Source organism: Scedosporium apiospermum (genome assembly GCF_000732125.1).
Source record: "Scedosporium apiospermum strain IHEM 14462 chromosome Unknown SEQ_SAPIO_0088, whole genome shotgun sequence".
Classification (NCBI taxonomy): Eukaryota; Fungi; Ascomycota; class Sordariomycetes; order Microascales; family Microascaceae; genus Scedosporium; species Scedosporium apiospermum.
Window position 1 is genome coordinate 2,526,516 of NW_015971789.1, and position 18,959 is coordinate 2,545,474.

The window sequence follows — 18,959 nt, forward strand, 5'->3', positions numbered from 1 at the left end:
AAGATAGCGTTCGAAGTAAACTATGACTGCGAAATCGAGCTTGTGACCACCATCAATTGATGGATATTCTCGGGCCGTGCTATTATTTTAATGTACGCAACCTCTTGAGATTTGGTCTGGGTCTGACACACTAGAGTTTTGCTGCCGAAATCCCAAATGCCCAAGATCTTGCAGCGGACCGATCAATCAATGCTCTACGAAGTACGAAGTAGAGGGTTAAAACTGCTGTCCTGGGATCTCTTGGCCTTATTTCGGCTATCTCACTGGCCGGCCGAACCTTCCGTTTCATTCGAGACAGCGGAACGTGGTTTCCAAGTTGGAATGTGATTCGAGTTCGGAGCAATTCCGATTAGTAATCACTCTCTTTTGCCCCCCATGGGGCGACTTGCTCCAGCTAAACTTAGGACTTGCTCGGAGACATTTTGGCAGGCACAGGCAGGCGGTGAGAGTCGCCGATCGAATTTTGCCTGGCAGAATATTCAATGGCCTTCCGGTTTTGGAAGTCATCGATTGGCTTGTAGTTAAACGACACGTACACTTTTTCTTGAGACTTCTTCAAAGGGTCCAAACGCCACCAGAACCACATCGTCGGCATCCAACTAGTTTCTCTCATAAGCGTAGGATTGGAAAAGGAGAAGTTGTCAGGGACGCCCTTTACTTGTCCCTATTTCTTTCTTTTCTCTTCCAAATTTCTCTCTTTTTTAGTATCTTTCTGAACTTCGACGTCTCTCGTCCTCTCATCAACACCGCCCAGGTTTCAGCCGTCACCGTTCATTCCGCAGAGGTACATCGCTACCCTTGACCGCGCCCCAATCCCCCACTTGTCTTGTCGACCTCTACACTCAGCCTTGATCCTGGGGTCTTACTCGAGGGTTAGAAAAAAAAAAAGGCGTGGAGCCTTATATTTATCCCATTTACAACAAGTCGTAATCGCTGGGGTTGCTTACGATTCGGTTCAGCTCAAGCTTATCGTCGAATTGACCAGGGCGCATCTCCTGGCGCGGTACTCTTCCCTTTAACCATGGAGGCCGCATACGCGCAACCCACCAAGCATGTTATTAAGGCCTTCAACTCTGATGCTACAAACGGATTGACCGATGAACAAGTTGTTTCCCTACGCGCGAAGCATGGAAGGAATTGTACGTCTTCCGCCCCGGCCTCTCACGAAGTTCCCCCTGGCAAATCTTGAAAATCACTGCTAATGCTGGCGTAGCCATTCCCGAGGAGCCTCCCACACCACTGTGGGAGCTTATTCTTGAGCAGTTCAAGGACCAACTTGTTCTGATTCTTCTCGGCTCTGCCGCAGTCTCCTTCGGCCTCGCACTATTCGAGGAAGAAGAAGGCTGGAGCGCATTCGTTGATCCCGTCGTGGTACGTTGTCGCCTAAGCGTTTGCGCATTCCCCAGCCGATGTCGCATTCAATGAGTTTTGCTCTAACATCCCCTCGTGCCCTAGATTCTGACCATCTTAATCCTCAATGCCGTTGTCGGAGTTTCCCAAGAAAGCAGCGCCGAAAAAGCCATCGCCGCCCTCCAGGAATATTCTGCAAACGAAGCCAATGTTGTGAGGAATGGCGGCCACATCTCTCGTGTCAAGGCCGAGGAGCTTGTCCCTGGCGATATAATTTCCGTGTCTGTTGGTGACCGCATCCCTGCCGACTGTCGTCTTGTGGCAATCGAGAGCAATAGCTTTGCGGTTGACCAGGCAATCCTCACCGGCGAAAGCGAGAGTGTTGGCAAGGATGATGCCGCCGTGGTTGGCGATGAGAAGGCTGTTCTTCAGGACCAGGTCAACATGCTGTTCTCAGGAACAACCGTGGTCACTGGCCGAGCCAAAGCAGTAGTTGTTCTCACCGGTTCTTCCACCTCCATCGGCGGTATCCAAGAGAGCATCACCGCGCAAATCTCGGAACCTACCCCCTTGAAGCAGAAGTTGAACGACTTCGGTGACAGTCTCGCCAAGGTGATTACTGTGATCTGTATTCTTGTCTGGCTCATCAACATTCCCCACTTCAGCGACCCCACTCATGGAAACTGGACCAAGGGCGCCATCTACTATCTCAAGATCGCAGTTTCGCTCGGTGTCGCCGCGATCCCCGAAGGTCTTGCCGTTGTTATTACGACATGCCTTGCCCTTGGTACTCGAAAGATGGCGGCCAAGAATGCGGTCGTCCGCAGCCTTCCTTCTGTGGAAACTTTGGGAAGCTGCAGCGTCATCTGCTCTGATAAGACTGGCACCCTTACCACCAACCAGATGAGCGTTAACAAGGTTGTCTATATCGATGAGTCCGGCGCAAGTCTTCAGGAACTTGATGTTGAGGGTTCGACTTTCGCTCCACGAGGTGTCGTCAAGTTCGACGGACAAACCGTCCAAGACATCACCCAAACTTCGGCCACGGTTCGACAGATTGCCGAGGTCGCCGCGCTCTGCAACGACTCTCATCTTGCCTATGACGCACGTACTGGCAGCTTTAACCTTATCGGCGAACCTACTGAGGGTGCGTTGAGGGTTCTCGCCGAGAAGCTTGGTCCTTGCGCCCCCGCCGACTGTCCCCCTGAGGATTGCGTTCATTATGCTAGTGCTTGGTACGAGAAGCAGTACCCTCGTCTCGCCACGTATGAATTCTCGAGGGACCGGAAGAGCATGTCCGTCTTGGTTAATGATCACGCCCAGAAGAGGCTTCTTGTCAAGGGAGCTCCTGAGACTATCATTGAGAGGTGCACGCACGCCTTGATCGGATCGCAGGGAAAGAAGGTTGCTCTCAACAAGAAGCTCGCCGATATTCTCTTGACGGAAGTTGTCGAATATGGTAACCGGGGTCTCCGTGTCATTGCCTTGGCAAGCGTCGACGATATCGGTTCTCACCCTCTCTTGGAATCGGCTTCTTCAACCGCTCACTACGCTCAGATCGAACAGAACCTTACCTTCGTCGGTCTTGTTGGCATGTTGGACCCCCCTCGGCCTGAAGTTTCCGGCTCTATTTCGAAGTGTAAGGAGGCCGGCATCCGCGTCATTGTCATCACCGGCGACAATCGCAACACTGCGGAGAGCATCTGCCGAAAGATCGGCGTCTTTGGTGACCTCGAGGATCTGCGTGGAAAGAGCTATACTGGTAAAGAATTCGATAATATGAGCCCGGCCGAGCAGCTCGACGCGGCTAAAACTGCCTCTCTCTTCTCCCGTGTTGAACCTGGCCACAAGTCTAAGCTGGTTGATCTCCTTCAATCTCTCGGCGAAGTTGTAGCTATGACTGGTGACGGCGTGAACGATGCCCCTGCCTTGAAGAAGGCGGATATTGGTATTGCCATGGGCTCTGGCACTGACGTCTCGAAGCTGGCCGCCGACATGGTGCTTGCCGATGATAACTTCGCTACTATCGAGGTTGCCATTGAGGAAGGTCGATCTATCTACAACAACACCCAGCAGTTCATCCGCTACCTCATCTCCTCTAACATTGGTGAGGTTGTCTCTATTTTCCTTACCGCCGCTTTGGGCATGCCCGAGGCTTTGATTCCCGTTCAGCTCCTCTGGGTCAACCTGGTCACCGATGGTCTCCCCGCCACCGCTTTGTCGTTCAACCCTCCGGACCACGACGTCATGCGCCGCCGGCCTCGTCGACGTGACGAGGCTTTGATTGGGGGATGGCTCTTCTTCCGGTACTTGGTTATTGGCACCTACGTCGGCCTCGCGACCGTCGCGGGTTATGCTTGGTGGTTCATGTACAATACCGACGGTCCTCAAATCTCCCTCTCCCACCTCAGCCGATTCCACCGCTGCTCCACCGATTTCCCCGAGATTGGATGTGCCATGTTCACCAATGACATGGCCAAATCTGCCTCGACGGTCTCGCTCTCTATCCTCGTTGTCATCGAGATGTTCAACGCCATGAACGCTCTGTCCTCGAGCGAGTCGCTTCTTACTCTGCCTCTCTGGGAGAACATGATGCTTGTCTATGCCATCGCCCTGTCCATGGCCCTGCATTTCGCTCTTCTCTACACCCCAGGACTTCAAACCCTTTTCTCCATTCTCCCTCTTGATTGGAATGAGTGGAAGGCTGTCGTGGTTATCAGTGCTCCTGTTATGTAAGTTCAAAACGCCCCCAAATGCATGCACACGTGAAATTTTTGCTGACTCCCTGCGCTTAGCCTGATTGATGAGATCCTCAAGTTTATTGAGAGGCAATTCTTTCTTCAAAAGACAGCAGAAGACTCGATCTTGGAGAAGAAGAGCAAGTGAAGAGAAGGAGCGGGGATTGGAAGGAAACAATAGAGAAATGCCATCATTCGAAAAACACGAAGGTCATTTGATGGCTGTAAGTAACGAATGCCCACAGATGCAATCAGGCGCAAGCCGAAGCGTGCGAGGCACCTATTTGCATCATATACTGTAGATGTATCATAATTTCTCAGACTCTGTAACGGTGTTCTAGAAGCATAGGCGGCGGTATTTTGCAAGAAAAGAGCAATCAACACATGTCATGTCTGTACTTTCAGCTTTCGCCATCAGTGAAGCCTACATCTGCCCTAGATGGGGGTTGCCTTCAGATCAGTGGCCCTCTCAGTCGGCACGACTCTCGATGGTGACCCGGGGAGGGGATACCTGAGAGCTACAGGGACCGAGTGCGATAGCGTGACAAAATTGATGTCTATTGATACATGGTATACGCCCTTAACCTATTAACGGTCCAAAACCTATACCCGATATAACCCACTTCCCGCATCCAAAAGGACTCTAATCCTGCCTGCCCTTGAGTAACCTCTTCGTCACCTTGTCCTTCTCGATGATGTAGACATGTGCACCCCAGCCGGAAAGCGCGTCACGGTCGACAGCGTTCAGCAGGGCTTGCGAAATGGTTTCGAACAATTCATTAGGGCCCTATTCAGATTACCACGTGTTAGCATTGAGGAGCTCCCTAATTTCTTCAACCTAGTCCATCTCCAAAGCCGAAAAGTATATTTGATGAAACAAGAGTAATATTAAAGATGAAGGGAGGGAAGAAACGTACCAAGTCCGGCTCCCAGAGGTTCTCACACATTCCAAACAACTGCTCAGTCGCCGTTCCCGAAACAATAAAGTCCTTCGCAAAGTCGATACAGCCTATGCTGTCAAACCCACAAATAAACGGCTTCCCCGTCTTGGGATCGAGGCCCGCGACGACGGGGCTGACGAACCAGGGGCCGAAGCGGCGCTCGTAGAGGCTGCTGCTGACGAGATTGGCGAAGGTGGAGGGGGCGATGTTGCGCTCCTCGCGGAGGCGGTAGAGGTTGACTTTGTAGCGGAAGAGGTCGGAGACGGTGGAGACGTCGGTCGCCAGGCCGGTGAGGCCGAGGAATACGTCGCCGTATTGGAAGATCTTGGGGAAGTTGTTGGATACGGTGAGGGCTTGGAGGCCGAGGCGGAGATCGCAGGCGATGGCCACGCAGTCTTTGCCGACCATTGCCACGCAGGCACCGCCGTCTGTGAGAGGGAGGAAGAGATAGCTGTTAGATTTTGGGGGGCTAGTGAGGAAGAGGGTTCGGTTCGTGATGCGGGAACGTACTTATGGAGAAGGGGGAAGACTATGGATTGAGGTTAGCTTAGGATGTCCGTCTTCGCAAGTTGGGAATCAGGAAAGGTGGAAGGAACTATACCATATTAGCTTCAGTGGATATCAATTAATCGACTGTGTCGTTCTAAGTTAAAGAGAGATCGCCAAGGAAGGGTATCGAGAAGCTGTGGGCGCGGGCAGATATGGAGCAGCTTCGTCGTTGATGCTTAGATTCGGAGGTGGATTCGAGAGATGGGCAAGGTTACCACATCAAGCTGGGCCAGTTCAGTTGCTAAGCTACGCAGCGCCAGACGCCAGGCTGGAGCGCTGAGGTGTGCAATGCAAGGCAAACACGGTCTGGCGTGGCCAGCTCGGAACGGAAAAACATGGCACGGGAAATACATTAGTTGATTGGTCCGAGCTTGGTTTCAATGCCTTCATAGACCCCACACAATGTCAAGGCAACTTCGGAGAGCTTTCAGCGACGATAAAGTCTCTAGTACCTATATCTCTTACAGATCAATATACATTCAAAGGTCTCTAGTACCTAACTCCTTTCGCCTCTTGCCCCGCCATTTGTTGGTTCATCAGCCTCCATCATCACAGAGCAGGAGACACTGACAAAACACATCTTGGAGGGGAGAAGAGCTGGGCAAACACAGTATTTTCTTCATGCTCCCTGATGTTCTTTAAGATTCTCCTCATCTAACTTCCCCTCCCCGATCTATCTTGTATGTGGTGAAACGCTATCCTCGCCACTGCTGCCTCCTTAGAATCTATTGTCCATCGCACACGCCCTTTGACAAGAGTCACCACCATTCCCCTTCAAAGCTCCTCCATTCCTAGCCTCAAAGCAATCCCATACATATAGCCACAGATTTCGCCCTCTGCCCCCGGACTGCCCCCCGATCACAGACTCTATTACAGTCTATCCAGCCTCGCTGGCCCTACCCAAGATGTCGTCCCATGTGGTGGTCACATCGTCCTCTGCAAGGTCAACAAAAGTCAAGGTTTCGCCAGGGACCTACATGTCCGATGTACTAACCCAGGCCTGCCAAGCTTTGAACCTGTCGGGCAACTACATCCTCAAGTAAGTCAAGACATCAGCACGTAAAGAATCTATGAAGGCATGAGGCTCCTGTCTCTAACGAACTCTTCCCCTCTGGCCAGACACAAGCAAAAGACCGTCGACCTTTCCGTACCCTTCCGTCTTGCCGGCCTGCCGGGCGGCGCGAAGCTCGACCTTGTCATCCAATCCAAGTCTCCTGCCCTAGTCACCGTCGCGGTCGCCATACCTGCGCCTGAAGGCAATGCGTTCCCCAACGGACGCCTCGGCGGCAAGTTCCCCAGCAACTTCACGGTCTGGCAGATCCTTCGACAGATCGAAGACCTGCCTGAAGCCGTAAACGCGAGACTCAATATCACGGCGCGAGGTGTGGCGGCCACGAACGCCGGCCAACCGAGCGGCAGTGGACAGCTACTCTACGAGCAGCCGACTCTCAATATTATGGGGAGAGAGCTGGGTAGTTTCCAGGATTTCCAAAAGACGCTATCTCAGATCGGATACAACTCCGGAAGTGTTCTGATACGCTTGTCGTATAAGATCACGGACATGACATTTTTCGATGCCCAAAACCAGATCGCACAGTACTTCAAGGCTCTCGAGCTAGCGAAGCCAGAGACTTCTTCAGCCTCTAAGTCAACTTCCGAAGAGGCGTCGCCTACTCCCGTCGCCACCCCAGCTTCGGCTGAGAGCTCTGAGAAGGACTCCTCGGTTACCCAGGAGCAGGGTGCTGCAGATGCCGTCCCTCCTCACCGAGTGGCGCCTGTGATCGAACACCCAGCTGCCCCCAGCGATCCGCTGCAACCTGTACACATTTTCGCTGCGCCCTCCTCGTCGACGCCGGCGGCTGCCCTCACTCACCACAACGAAGCCGACTTCACCCCTTCCATCGTCCATGCCCAGATGCACCAGGCCCGGCTCAAGGAGAGCGGCAAGAACAAGCGTCTTCTGTCCAACAAGGAATTGGAAGAGCAAGCGGCGGCGGCCGAGGCTAAGCTTGCTGCCATCCAGTCCATTGAAGCCAAGGTCCGCTTCCCGGACAACACTTCTGCCAGCTGGGTCATTACAAAGGAGGAAACGGGCGCCAAGCTTTACAAGGCCGTTCGCACCGTCATGGCCGATAGGTCTCTGCCTTTTAGGCTCGCTATTCCCGGAACGCGAGAGACAATTCGTGACGATGACAGCCCCGGAAATGAGCTGATGAAGGCTTACAAGTTGACCAGTAACGTTGTTCTCAATTTCATTTGGGAAGACAGCGTCGCCGACGCCGTCCGCAGACGGCCTTTCTTGAAGGCCAGCGCTGCCCAGGCTGCTGAGCAGATTGTTGTTCCGGACCTACCAACTGTTGAGGATGAGGAGGAGCAGAAGAAGCCTCCCGCTTGGCAACAGAATAGTTCTAAGATCGTCTCTGACGTGAGCAAGCACGGTGACGAGGCTATGAAGAAGATCGGAAAGTTCTTCAAGCTCCCTGGCAAGAAGTGAAGGGCGGATAGGCCGTTGCCTCTTGTCCCCCAAACGAATTAGGGTGGTCGATTTGTCTTTCATTATTCCTTACGGAAAATTAACGATCATGCAAATGGAGTTTACGGAAACTGTTCGATGTATGGAAGCAGGATGGGAGCATAGGAGTAAATAGGTCTCTTTTAATCCGAGTCATATACACCCAGTCTTTGGCCCAAAACTCGCAGTTGTTCAATACACATTCACCGGGTATGCAAACAAAGGTCGTGTAAAGATGAAGAAACGAAACGCCGTAACTGTTAAAGAGGTTTATTCCATGGTGCTTTTGCTTTTTTGTTTTCATGAGCGACATTCGTCAAAATTCGTATGCAGCTCTGTCCGGAAACCGATGCCAAGGACCAAGATACCCGCGCCTTTTAACCATGTATAAAATTTTCATGCTCCTCCGCCCTTCCACAGTTCATACACCGGGAAACTCCCAAACCTCTTCCGATAGGGGTATATTTAGTGACCGGTGCGGCGGGACTCGGCGATGACGCGCTGGAGCTCGTCGACCTTCTTCTTGGCACGACCGAAAGTTCCGAGCTGGGAAAAGAGGATTCGTTAGTAAAGATTGAACAAGCTGGCGGTGTCGATCGTGGGTATTTGCTTACCCGCTTCTTCGCGAGCTTCCTGGCGCGCTTGTCCCTGCTGTTGCGGAGCAATTCGATAACTCGGCGCTCGTAGGGGGCGAGACTGCAAAGACAAGTAGGTTAGCATATGTAAGTTTCAACCAGAGATGAGTAGGTGCCATCCAAGATCCGAAACTAACGTCCGGGAAACATAGGCAGGCATTGAACCTGAACCCACTGCCCTCGAAGGCCCGGACACACTTTTCGATCTCCTTCCACCCACCAGTCCTTCCACCCAATAGCCCATGCACCCCAAGCGGAAAGACGGAAAAAATTAACTTACCCAGCAACCTCCTTGACGACCTCACGGACGAAGGCGGTACGCTTGCTCAAGTGACCCTTGGTCCTGGAAACACGGGGCTTGGCAACGCGGGGGGTGGTTTTCTATAAACATCCATCGACGAACTGTCAGCTGTCCATCGTCTGCATATGCTTTCCTTGGTTGGCCTTTCAGGGAGAAAGGAGAGCGCAGAGATCCTCCACGAGGTGAGACTGTGACAAACGTACATGGCCGCTGTTGATGCCGGCGGCGATGCCGCTCTTTGGGGCAGCTTCCTTCGCCATTTTGTATTGTTGATTGTCGAATTTGGCGAATTTGACGGTTTGGTGATGGAGATTTTGGCGGATGGAGGGGAGGGAGGTCAAAAAAAAAGAGGTGATTTTGTGGGCTTGGTGGGAGTTGTGTGTGGTTGCCAAGATTTCTCCCTCTGATTCGCCCAAAATTTAATCACGTGCCCAGGTACTCGACTCTAGACATTTTGATGGCAAGGTCAGTGTGAGTTACGTAATCACAAGGTTTCTGAAGTCCCTCTTGTGTCTTGCTCCCAACGAGCCGGACTCGACCACACCTCCTCGGTGCCGGTTGATGGACTCTGGGTCTGGTATGCTTGCGTATGCCCGTACTGCAAATTGCCTGGTTCATTTTGATCCTGGTGCAATGCCGTATATGTCGAGCTCGGTGAAGGCGACTCGAAATTCTACCCAACTTCCATGTGCCTATTTCTAGGACTCTTGCTGGGCGTTGCTGGCTAACCAACTTTACCCGAGATGTCTTAATCTCGAGCTCCTGCCCGGGCTGCTTGCCATGGGCATATTGCCCGTCTCCATCAAACGCTGTCCGCCAGCTAAGGTGAAACATGAAATTTAGACGGCCTGACCAATCGCAGCGGGCGGCCGTTTGAAAACCAGCTCACGAAGGATTGAAGCAAACTGGCCCCAGTGTACCCTGACCCATCTCGGGCACAGAAAACACTATGACTGCTACGTTCGATCATGATTGTTTTATCTCGCTTCTCAGGTCAGGGAGGTTATACATCTAATTCGACCGACCGAGAGCCGTCGCTGCGCCGCAGCTCCCAGTGCCGTGGGATTTCTGTATCTTGGGCTGGTACCCTGTGAGATCCCGTCACTGTGCCTCCGAGACGCGCAGACACGTTACACTCGCAGCCCTTTTCCCACTCCCTCCTTCGGCTCTATTGATGTGTCTCTCGCCATTGCTTTTATACGATCTGCAGTAATAAAACCGCAGCGGTCGAATACGAACCACCGATCCGCTGGTCCCACAGTCCCACAAAACTTTCAGGGACCTTTCTCAGCATTATAGGGCGCAGCTTCACAACTGAGCTTGATGTCCTACCCACTCAAACCCATTACGTAGAGATCGGCGCCCAAGTGCATTCCTAGGAAATGGGGCCCGCTTCCAACTCTACGCACTACATGTTGGCTATTCCTAGCATCCGTTTGCCATGCCATCTCATAGCTAAAGTCATCCAGATCTTAGGGTCTTTATAACTGCAGCGTTCCCCATCCCTTCCGTAGTCTCCGTCTTGATCCCCAAGCCCGTAGCATTTCCTCCGCAACAATATATCAACCTCTTGCATATATTCCCCAAACTTTAATTCTTAATACCTTATTTCAGTACTCCCATCCACGATGAGGTTCCAAGTCTTATACTCTGTCTGGCTCGGCCTAGCTGCCATAGCGGTTGCTAGGAACATTCCTATGCCTAAGCTGGCAAGACAGGCCAACGACTGCGATATTTCTACACATCTCCCAGCCGAATTCAGCATCTTAGACTTCAAGGGCCAATCGACCGACAGCGGTGAAACTCTCACGTCATTCAATTTTGGCTACTTAGAAAAGACGAATAACGTCACAACGCAATGCCATTTCAACTCCAGCTCGGAGAACGTCGGTCCTCCCGACAGGACTCCCAGGTTCGCCTGCGAAAACAAAATTACCAAGTTCATATACCAGGATCAGAGGATCACATTGATCCAGGCCATTTGTCCCGACGCTAACGGGTAAGCACCAATATTCTCCTCGCCTCATGATCAGCCGCTTACACTGAGATCTTACAGCGATGCCCTCGTTGAAGCGTCTGGGGCGGCTGTCGTCGAACTTGAATGTGACGACGCCGACCTGAGCACGAATTCCACTGATGGGAGCGAGCTCTGCAAGTCGAAGGAGGCAGAGTTTTCTGGGAAGTTCTTCAGTCTTAGCCCGGTACCTCCCAACCCGAATGCAGGTGCCGTATAAATAGCGCCATTTTCAAACTAGAAGCTCGGATATTGGAGACCAGTGACAACGACTTTTTGATGGGATTTCAGGTTACAATGGACAAGGAAATAGAGTATGGAAAGGCCAATTATCATAGGTAATGCGTAATGGGTATACATTTCGATGGAGGGATCAGCTTAATGGGTTTAATGGCGCACGGGGACTGAACTCGGAGGAGGCAACATGCATGATGGAAAAGGGATAATGAGGAAATAGTTAGATTACACTTAATATTCACGGCGTCAACTTACGTGTCTAGCAGGTTTAGGGCTCCGAAACTACTTCGTACACAGAGCGCCCGAACCTCGCGATCATCGAAAAAACGGATTATTGGCGGTGTACTTCGTAGATCGCTGCAATTGACCTCGTCATGGTGGGCCCACTGGACGGCAGTGTCTCGCCCAAGTCTTACATGACACTAGACTGGATTTTTCTTTCCATCATAGTCGCCGAGACTCCTTACTCAATAAAGGAGTTACACGAAGAGAGGGCCCTAGAGGAATGGGCGTGCTAATGCGAGGAGCCGTCTGATGGAAAGAAGCACTGATGGATGTTTTTGACATGTTGCAAAGTGCATTTGCAAACGTACAGGAAGAAAGTCCCATACCGGCAATCCACATCCAACACTTTAGATACCCCTTTGAAAAGACAGGAATGACCAAGACGAGCATATTACGTCGAAGAGCGTTGAGCATCACTGATCGAAACCCTCCCTCAGTGCCACGAAACATCTCGAGCAGAGAGAAACGAATATCACGTGATATTTTCCGATTCTGCGGGCACTTCCGATTATGGTTGCGAGAAGATTCGAAGCTGATTCTCTGATTGGACCACTTTTACCCCGGACTTCTTGTTCCTGTGAAATCTTGGCAAGTGTACATGTGACCTCGCTTGTTCAACAGGCTTGGGTCACCTCAACAAGAAGCGTCTCGGCTCCATACGACTAGCCGACAAGGACGGATGACTTTCAATTCGAAGAGAGTCATGGAAAAAGGCTCATGTGGTTTCAGAAGCCTATCGAGACCCAGAATATATAATTTCTAATCATCTCCCACGCCGCCTAGCACGCATTGGAACCTCATGTTTCCGGTCTGTTAAGCGCCTCACAATATGCCTCGGAAGGCCTAGCATTATCGAACTCGATCTCCCAAACCACGTTAATCCCTTCCTAGCATGTGGGAATCACAATGCAGTTCTCTACCACAATATTACTTCTTCTAAATCTGCAGGCGCTGGCGCTCGCAGAACCGATACCTGAACCGCGCCACTCTCAACAACAGCTGGGGGATGACGATAGGCCTGGTGATGGGGGCATACCCGTTTCGCTTTTTGCCTCTTTGGAGCGTCTGTCCCGCCTGGTTGACATCGCCTACTGTGTCGGCACTTCGGGATTATCAAAACCGTTTTCATGCGTCTCGCGATGCAAAGACTTCCCTTCACTTACACTAATATCTACCTTCAGCACCGGGGTTCTCCTCGGTGACAGCTGCGGGTACATTGCGGTCGATCATGGCGTGCGGCGTCCTGGGTACGGGCGCGGAGATGACGTTGGCGAGAAAGCCATCATCTTAGCATTCCGGGGAACTTACAGCATATCCAATACCGTGGTTGACCTGAGTACCATTCCGCAAGAATACGTTCCTTACCCTTCGCCAGACGAGCCCGAACACAATTGCACGAACTGCACGGTACATATGGGTTTTTTGGCATCTTGGAAGAATGCGCGGAAGGAAATTATGCCGACCTTGACGGACTTGAGAGAAAAGCATCCCGACTACCCAGTCTATGTCATTGGACATAGTTTGGGGGGAGCAGTAGCGGCGCTGGCGGCGCTGGAGCTAAAAGCATCTCTTAAATGGGAGGATGTTGTCGTCACGACCTTCGGCGAGCCTAAGATAGGCAACAAAGGCCTGGCGCGTTTTGTCGACGATGTTTTCGACCTCGACTCGGATATCGAACCAGAATTGAAGACTTACAGGCGTGTAACTCACGTAGATGATCCTGTGCCTCTTCTTCCACTGTCTGAGTGGGGCTACCGCTCTCATGCGGGAGAGATATTCATTACGAAATCGGATCTTCCACCGGAGCCTGAGGACCTCATGTTTTGCGTTGGGGATGACGATGTTAGATGTATCTCCGACTCGAATGATGGTGGTAGCGGAGACGAAGGCCGAAGTTGGTGGAACAAGATGCGGTTCCCGGCGCGGTTTAAAGTCTGGGAATTATTGTTTGCTCACAGGGATTACTTTTGGAGACTGGGACTGTGTGTCCCCGGCGGAGATCCTCGAGATTGGGGAAGAGAGCAGTACAACTTTGGTGACTTGGGTCAAGCTAAGTCAGACGAGTTATGAGACTGGTCATGGAAGAGCGGTAGTAAGGCCGAGGCCGAGAGAGCTGGGGGATGGGCTCTGGTTACGAATGATTATGTTGGTTAAGGTGCATAGCTGATTAGGAGTCGTGGGGCATAGGGTGCATTTTCATGGATGACGGTAGCGATTTATGATGAGTCTCACATAGTATTTCACATTCTTCTCCAATTAATGAATACGAACTCCTTGATTGAACACCCACTTCTTCTCTTCCTCTTCTCCAGGGCAGGACGAACTAGCCGCCTACGAAAAGAGGAGAATGTGAAATCACATCATTGGGCATATTGAGGCTCAGCCACAGGGCGACGTCACATGGATCCTTCAGTGGCACCTGTGTCCAACCAGTGGAACAGGCAGGCTCCCATCTCAGCAACCCGGCATGACATAGCACTCGTGCTTAGAACGTTCGTCGTCTCGCTATGTTAGACGGAGAGGTGTAGGGGATTTTAGCTCGCAAAGGCGGAGACTCCCGCGCATTCCAGAGAGAAAGCGGGGCATTTTATCGGAACAACGGGACGGCGCACCTCTCTCTTGTTCGGTGTTGAAGATGAGACCGAAAAAAAGTAGATCGCGTGGACATGTTGTGCCTTGCACGTTTCGGTCCATGGGACTGGACTATTTCGACATCTACGAAGGATGGCTGTGATAACAGGTGTTCGCGGACCAATCCTGGTCTCGACTCCATGGCATGTGCGAGAAAGAGCACCGAACTTTTCGGTGATGAGCCTAGAGAGCCAGCAGGTTGGGTGTCATATGGTTCCGTCGGTCATGGGTAAGGCAGCAGAAGGATATGAATTACTTTTGTCCTAGTTGGAATGATGAGACAGACTTCACGAGGAGAGCATTTTCTTCTTCTTTTTTCAGTCTTTCAGAAGTCGAGTGATAACGCCTTGAGAGGCGGGGGAGTCGGTTCCAGTGGATAGATTACAACGCCACGGAACGGCTGGCTGGTTGCGAATAAAGTTAGGGCGGTGCACTGCCTTCCCTGACCATTCTAGATTATTACGCTTCCGTTTTTCGCACAATTCCATGTGTCTTAATTCTGCCTCTACCATAACGGCCTGCTCCGCAGCCAACCGTGGAGGGGGAGGGGTCGAAGTGATGACCGAGTCATGAGCGAGTCACCAATAACGTCTGACGGAGGATCTGAGGGACTTGATTCACACACTGATATGATTTCGTCTTGTGTCACATTTCTCCCTCCCTTCCATCCAGTAGGAGAGGGTCATTGCGTTGCGGAACGAACAGGGTCGTAAGGCTGGGTTATGACGGGCGCCGATTGTATGGTGCCAACAAATTTACGGAATTTAGGGGGAACGGGAGGGGTGGGAAATGGGAAAATACTGTGTGGGCTCATGGAAGTGAATGGAATCGCCAGAATGGCAGAAAATCAATCATGGCTCCAGCTGTCATTACAATTCTCATTTGATTGAGGCGAGGAGGTACAGGGTACAGGCGTCTCCGCTACGGTGTGGGAAATTAACCGAAGGGATGTAAATCCGTCTGGCTGTCAGGTTCAATATCAACCCATGGATGACCGAAGACAATGGAGTTTTCAATACCTCGACATTTCTCCACTCGAGGCAGAGGAGAAATCAGCGCATCTTGGGGAATGAGTCTGTCCTGTTTGTTTATCCTGGACATGTGATTGCTTTAAGCCGTACAACCACGAGTACGGAGTACACAACTTGCGTGACGAGAGTGTCCAAGAGAGAGAAACGGATGACCTTCCGTTTGGTAGTTTAGGAGGGGGAACTACGAAGTACACTTGTAGGGCTTGCCCCCCGAATTTTACATCAGTCACTGCATACAGGTACAATTGTAATTATCGCCCTGGCTCTGGACAACGCAGAGCCTCGATGGGCCCCGCCGAATTCCGTTTTGACTGAGTAGTGCGCACAGAGTAAAACTGGACCTACCTGAACGCTCGCTGGTTCATTGTCGAGAACCCCACCGTTAGTCCTTGTACCCAATACCCCATCTGGGTACTTAGCCATTAACCTCCCCTCCAACACCGCAGCCCATTTGATGATGGCGCCCGTGACTCCATCGGCCTCTCACAGCCCACCCTGGCCTCGCAGCGGGTACCCTCGCTCGAGAAAAAAACCCCGCCTCAGTGCTCAACGTTCCGGGAAACAGGCGTCCGGGAGCTACCATTCGACGGTGACTAGAGGTAGAGGGTACGGGGAGTACGTACCACTCCATTCACGATCAACAGACCAGACGGTGGTGCTCGCCCAATCTTCAGGCTGCCAACACCAGGCCCTGCCAGACGCCCAGACACTGTCAGAGGTCAACAGGTCAGAGGGGGGGGAAAGTCCCGTTCGACAGTGGGCTCAGCCATCACCTCAAAGGTCTTTCCGTCTCAATCCTCCACCTGCATTTTCGACCTTCGCGACCTCTCAAAACTTTCCCACATATCCCCCTCCAAAAACGTAAACACTCCGATCCTCGATATTCTTCACCCGCCTCCATCTTTCCTTCTTACCTCGCAACTCTTTTATTTTTTTTTTTCTTTTGCCCTTCTCTTTCATCGACTGTCTTTGCCTAGCAGGTCTTACTTGCCAGTCTCTTTTTTAACACTACGCCCGCACCCCTCTTCGACCCCCCATCAGTCTTCGACTCCACCGTCAGCCTGTCAACCACAATGGCCTCCGAGGTAAGTCGACGCCCATTTTGAGCTTCCCTCGATATTTGGTCCCTACGATCAAATCCTCCTGTGTACCCGGAGCGCTCTTTCTTCACAATAGTGGCCACCGGTTTACATGTCGCCCCTTTCCGAACTATCCCTCCTACCCCGTCCCCTCCCGAAACCACGAGATTCTTGCCGGAGCCATTTCGAGGTTTGCTAACATGCATTTTCTCTCCGTAGCGCGAAAGGTAAGCCTCAAAGAAACACCAGGCGTTTACTCTCCCGAGGCAATTCCCGGTGCTTCCCCAGTTTGCTGACCGCCTCTTACAGCAAGACGTTCCTCGCCCGCCTCTGCGAGCAGGCCGAGCGCTACGATGAGATGGTTACTTACATGAAGGAGGTTGCCAAGTTGGGCAGCGAGCTCAGCGTCGACGAGCGCAACCTTCTCAGCGTCGCCTACAAGAACGTTGTCGGCACCCGCCGGGCCTCGTGGCGCATCATCTCCTCCATTGAGCAGAAGGAAGAATCCAAGGGCTCTGACAAGCACGTCGCTACCATCCGCGAATACCGCACTAAGATCGAGGAGGAGTTGGAGAAGGTCTGCCAGGATGTCCTCGACGTTCTCGACCAGTACTTGATCCCTCAGGCTGCCAGCGGCGAGTCCAAGGTCTTCTACCACAAGATGTTAGTTTCCATTTCCCCCCTCGCTCCTTAACGCACAAGGTGGCACGCGCCATACTTTGGACGCATTCTTCCGCCAGCGTTATCCCCGCTCCATTTCCAAAGTCAATCCTTCTGTCTGGCGGGCCAGGGCGGTATGCTAAGCGGTGGATCTTCTCCCATGAAATAGGAAGGGTGACTACCACCGATACCTCGCCGAGTTCGCTTCTGGTGAGAAGCGCAAGGTCGCTGCCACTGCCGCCCACGAGGCGTACAAGGTGAGCTGCGACAAGCCCCACCCCCGACCGTTAGAATGCCCTTCGTTTGTTGGGGGCTCTACTATCGCGTCATTACGTCGCATCCTCTCCACGCGATGCGGCCTCTCTTATCATGTCTTGATGACTAACATGGAGGGGCACTTGCTGTGCCCCATCTTAGAGCGCCACCGATGTTGCTCAGACCGAGCTCACTCCCACCCACCCCATCCGCCTTGGCCTTGCGTTGAACTTCTCTGTCTTCTACTATGAGATCCTCAACTCGCCCGACCGTGCTTGCCACCTCGCGAAACAGGCGTTCGATGATGCCATTGCCGAGCTCGACTCCCTCTCCGAGGAGTCGTACCGCGACAGCACCCTCATCATGCAGCTCCTCCGTGACAACCTGACGCTCTGGACGTCATCTGATAGCGCTGATGCTGAGGCCGCCCCTGTTTCGAACGAGCCTCCCAAGAACGCCGGCGAGGGTGAGGCTGCGAAGACCGAGGAGGAGCCCAAGGCCGAGGAGCCTGCTGCTCCTGCCTCTTAAAGCCCATCACACATACATCGATACCACCTGCAACTGTGATGATGAGTTGAATGAATGAATTGGTTGCGTTTACTCATATGAGCCGCCTGGCCTCAGGTTACCCGTATTGGGACCTGAGAGGGTGGGCCAATGGGACGAAATATGTGCGAAGTAGTACCCTTGGAGAGGGCAATTGTTGCGGTTGTTTTCCTTGTCTTTTTCTGATGTTTTTAACCACCCAATTGTTTTCGTTTTGAATCTATCACGGTAACGGGGCAAAGATGGACTGCGGGAACGGACAACCTGATTTGGCAATAGGAGGTATTGAGGAGAATAATGCTGGGAGGCGAAGGATGCCGGGCGATTTTTCTTTCCTGTTTTCCTTATTCCCGGGGCTCGATTTCCGAGGCTTGGGAGAACAACAATCATGAGAGGATCTCGTTGACGGGCTTCTTCCTTCCTGTTTATTTTCCTCTGCCCTCTCCTCACATGTATCGGGCACCTGGCCTTCAAGCCTCCGTATGTCCCATTTTTGGGGGGCTCCTGGGAACAATAACCTTCTTGGATATCCATTTCCTCGTCACTTAAACAGCCCCATCACAAGGATTTGTTTTAGTTCTCCCCCCAAACCCCGCTTAGTTGCCGACTGCACTGCACGCTCGCGCGTACAAACGGATGAAGATCATCCAATCTCCCTAGTTCCTTTTGAATTCTGTGTGTTCCGTTCCCGAATTCCCATATTCTAGGCTACGGTTGTTGCGTTTTTTTGTTCCGAATCTATGGTTACCCTGCGGGAAGGATATTTGAGAGTAAATCAAGGTGTGAGGGTATGTATGGCAAGGGAGGGTCTATCAGCAGGGGGTTTTAAACCTGCTTTGGTTGATTCTTCGTTTCTTTTCCTTTTCCTCATTTCTTACCTAAATTTAAAAAAAAAACCCAGTGATATCTATATTGGGGGGCCTGTAAGCGTGGTGAAGTCTCTTATTTTTGTTTCACTTTCCTTCCCCAGGGACCTTAGTTCCGCCGCCGCAAAGTATTGACTGGACATATCATCCATGACAACCACGCTCTATTCACGCTCTCTCTCACAGCTCTAGGATGCATGGTCCTAGAGCTATCTCGGGCTCCGATTCCCTCTCATGTATTGGAACCTCTTAAAATCAATTTCACTGAAACAGCGGGCGTGAGACAAGTAAAGTTGGAACCTCTGCTCCACCATCCTCCGGAAAAAAAG

The 18,959-nt window shown here is 52.0% G+C and overlaps 6 protein-coding genes and 1 pseudogene across 6 annotated transcripts; 5 read left to right on the forward strand and 2 right to left on the reverse strand.

Annotated features, from left to right (window-relative positions):
* Positions 1-1,021: 1,021 nt before the first annotated feature.
* On the forward strand, positions 1,022-4,236 carry SAPIO_CDS3665 (Calcium-transporting ATPase sarcoplasmic/endoplasmic reticulum type; the record flags this gene model as incomplete). The annotated part of the gene is made up of 4 exons (XM_016786417.1): positions 1,022-1,139; positions 1,214-1,371; positions 1,456-4,082; positions 4,146-4,236. 4 exons carry the CDS (start codon positions 1,022-1,024, stop codon positions 4,234-4,236), a joined length of 2,994 nt encoding a protein of 997 aa, XP_016644423.1.
* A 495-nt stretch (positions 4,237-4,731) lies between these two features.
* Positions 4,732-6,158, reverse strand: SAPIO_CDS3666 (uncharacterized protein; the record flags this gene model as incomplete). The annotated part of the gene is made up of 4 exons (XM_016786418.1): positions 4,732-4,875; positions 5,006-5,457; positions 5,540-5,558; positions 6,150-6,158. 4 exons carry the CDS (start codon positions 6,156-6,158, stop codon positions 4,732-4,734), a joined length of 624 nt encoding a protein of 207 aa, XP_016644424.1.
* A 325-nt stretch (positions 6,159-6,483) lies between these two features.
* Positions 6,484-8,072, forward strand: SAPIO_CDS3667 (UBX domain-containing protein; the record flags this gene model as incomplete). Its single annotated transcript, XM_016786419.1, has 2 exons — positions 6,484-6,617; positions 6,698-8,072. 2 exons carry the CDS (start codon positions 6,484-6,486, stop codon positions 8,070-8,072), a joined length of 1,509 nt encoding a protein of 502 aa, XP_016644425.1.
* Positions 8,073-8,555: 483 nt separating this feature from the next.
* On the reverse strand, positions 8,556-9,286 carry SAPIO_CDS3668 (uncharacterized protein; the record flags this gene model as incomplete). The annotated part of the gene is made up of 4 exons (XM_016786420.1): positions 8,556-8,636; positions 8,705-8,786; positions 9,006-9,106; positions 9,230-9,286. The coding sequence occupies 4 exons, from the start codon at positions 9,284-9,286 to the stop codon at positions 8,556-8,558; spliced, it is 321 nt and encodes a 106-aa protein (XP_016644426.1).
* Positions 9,287-10,654: 1,368 nt separating this feature from the next.
* SAPIO_CDS3669 (uncharacterized protein) lies at positions 10,655-11,260 on the forward strand (the record flags this gene model as incomplete). The annotated part of the gene is made up of 2 exons (XM_016786421.1): positions 10,655-11,025; positions 11,083-11,260. The coding sequence occupies 2 exons, from the start codon at positions 10,655-10,657 to the stop codon at positions 11,258-11,260; spliced, it is 549 nt and encodes a 182-aa protein (XP_016644427.1).
* Positions 11,261-12,468: 1,208 nt separating this feature from the next.
* Positions 12,469-13,632, forward strand: SAPIO_CDS3670 (annotated as a pseudogene; the record flags this gene model as incomplete).
* Positions 13,633-16,297: 2,665 nt separating this feature from the next.
* SAPIO_CDS3671 (uncharacterized protein) lies at positions 16,298-17,746 on the forward strand (the record flags this gene model as incomplete). The annotated part of the gene is made up of 5 exons (XM_016786422.1): positions 16,298-16,309; positions 16,523-16,530; positions 16,613-16,966; positions 17,133-17,220; positions 17,381-17,746. The coding sequence occupies 5 exons, from the start codon at positions 16,298-16,300 to the stop codon at positions 17,744-17,746; spliced, it is 828 nt and encodes a 275-aa protein (XP_016644428.1).
* Positions 17,747-18,959: the final 1,213 nt, after the last annotated feature.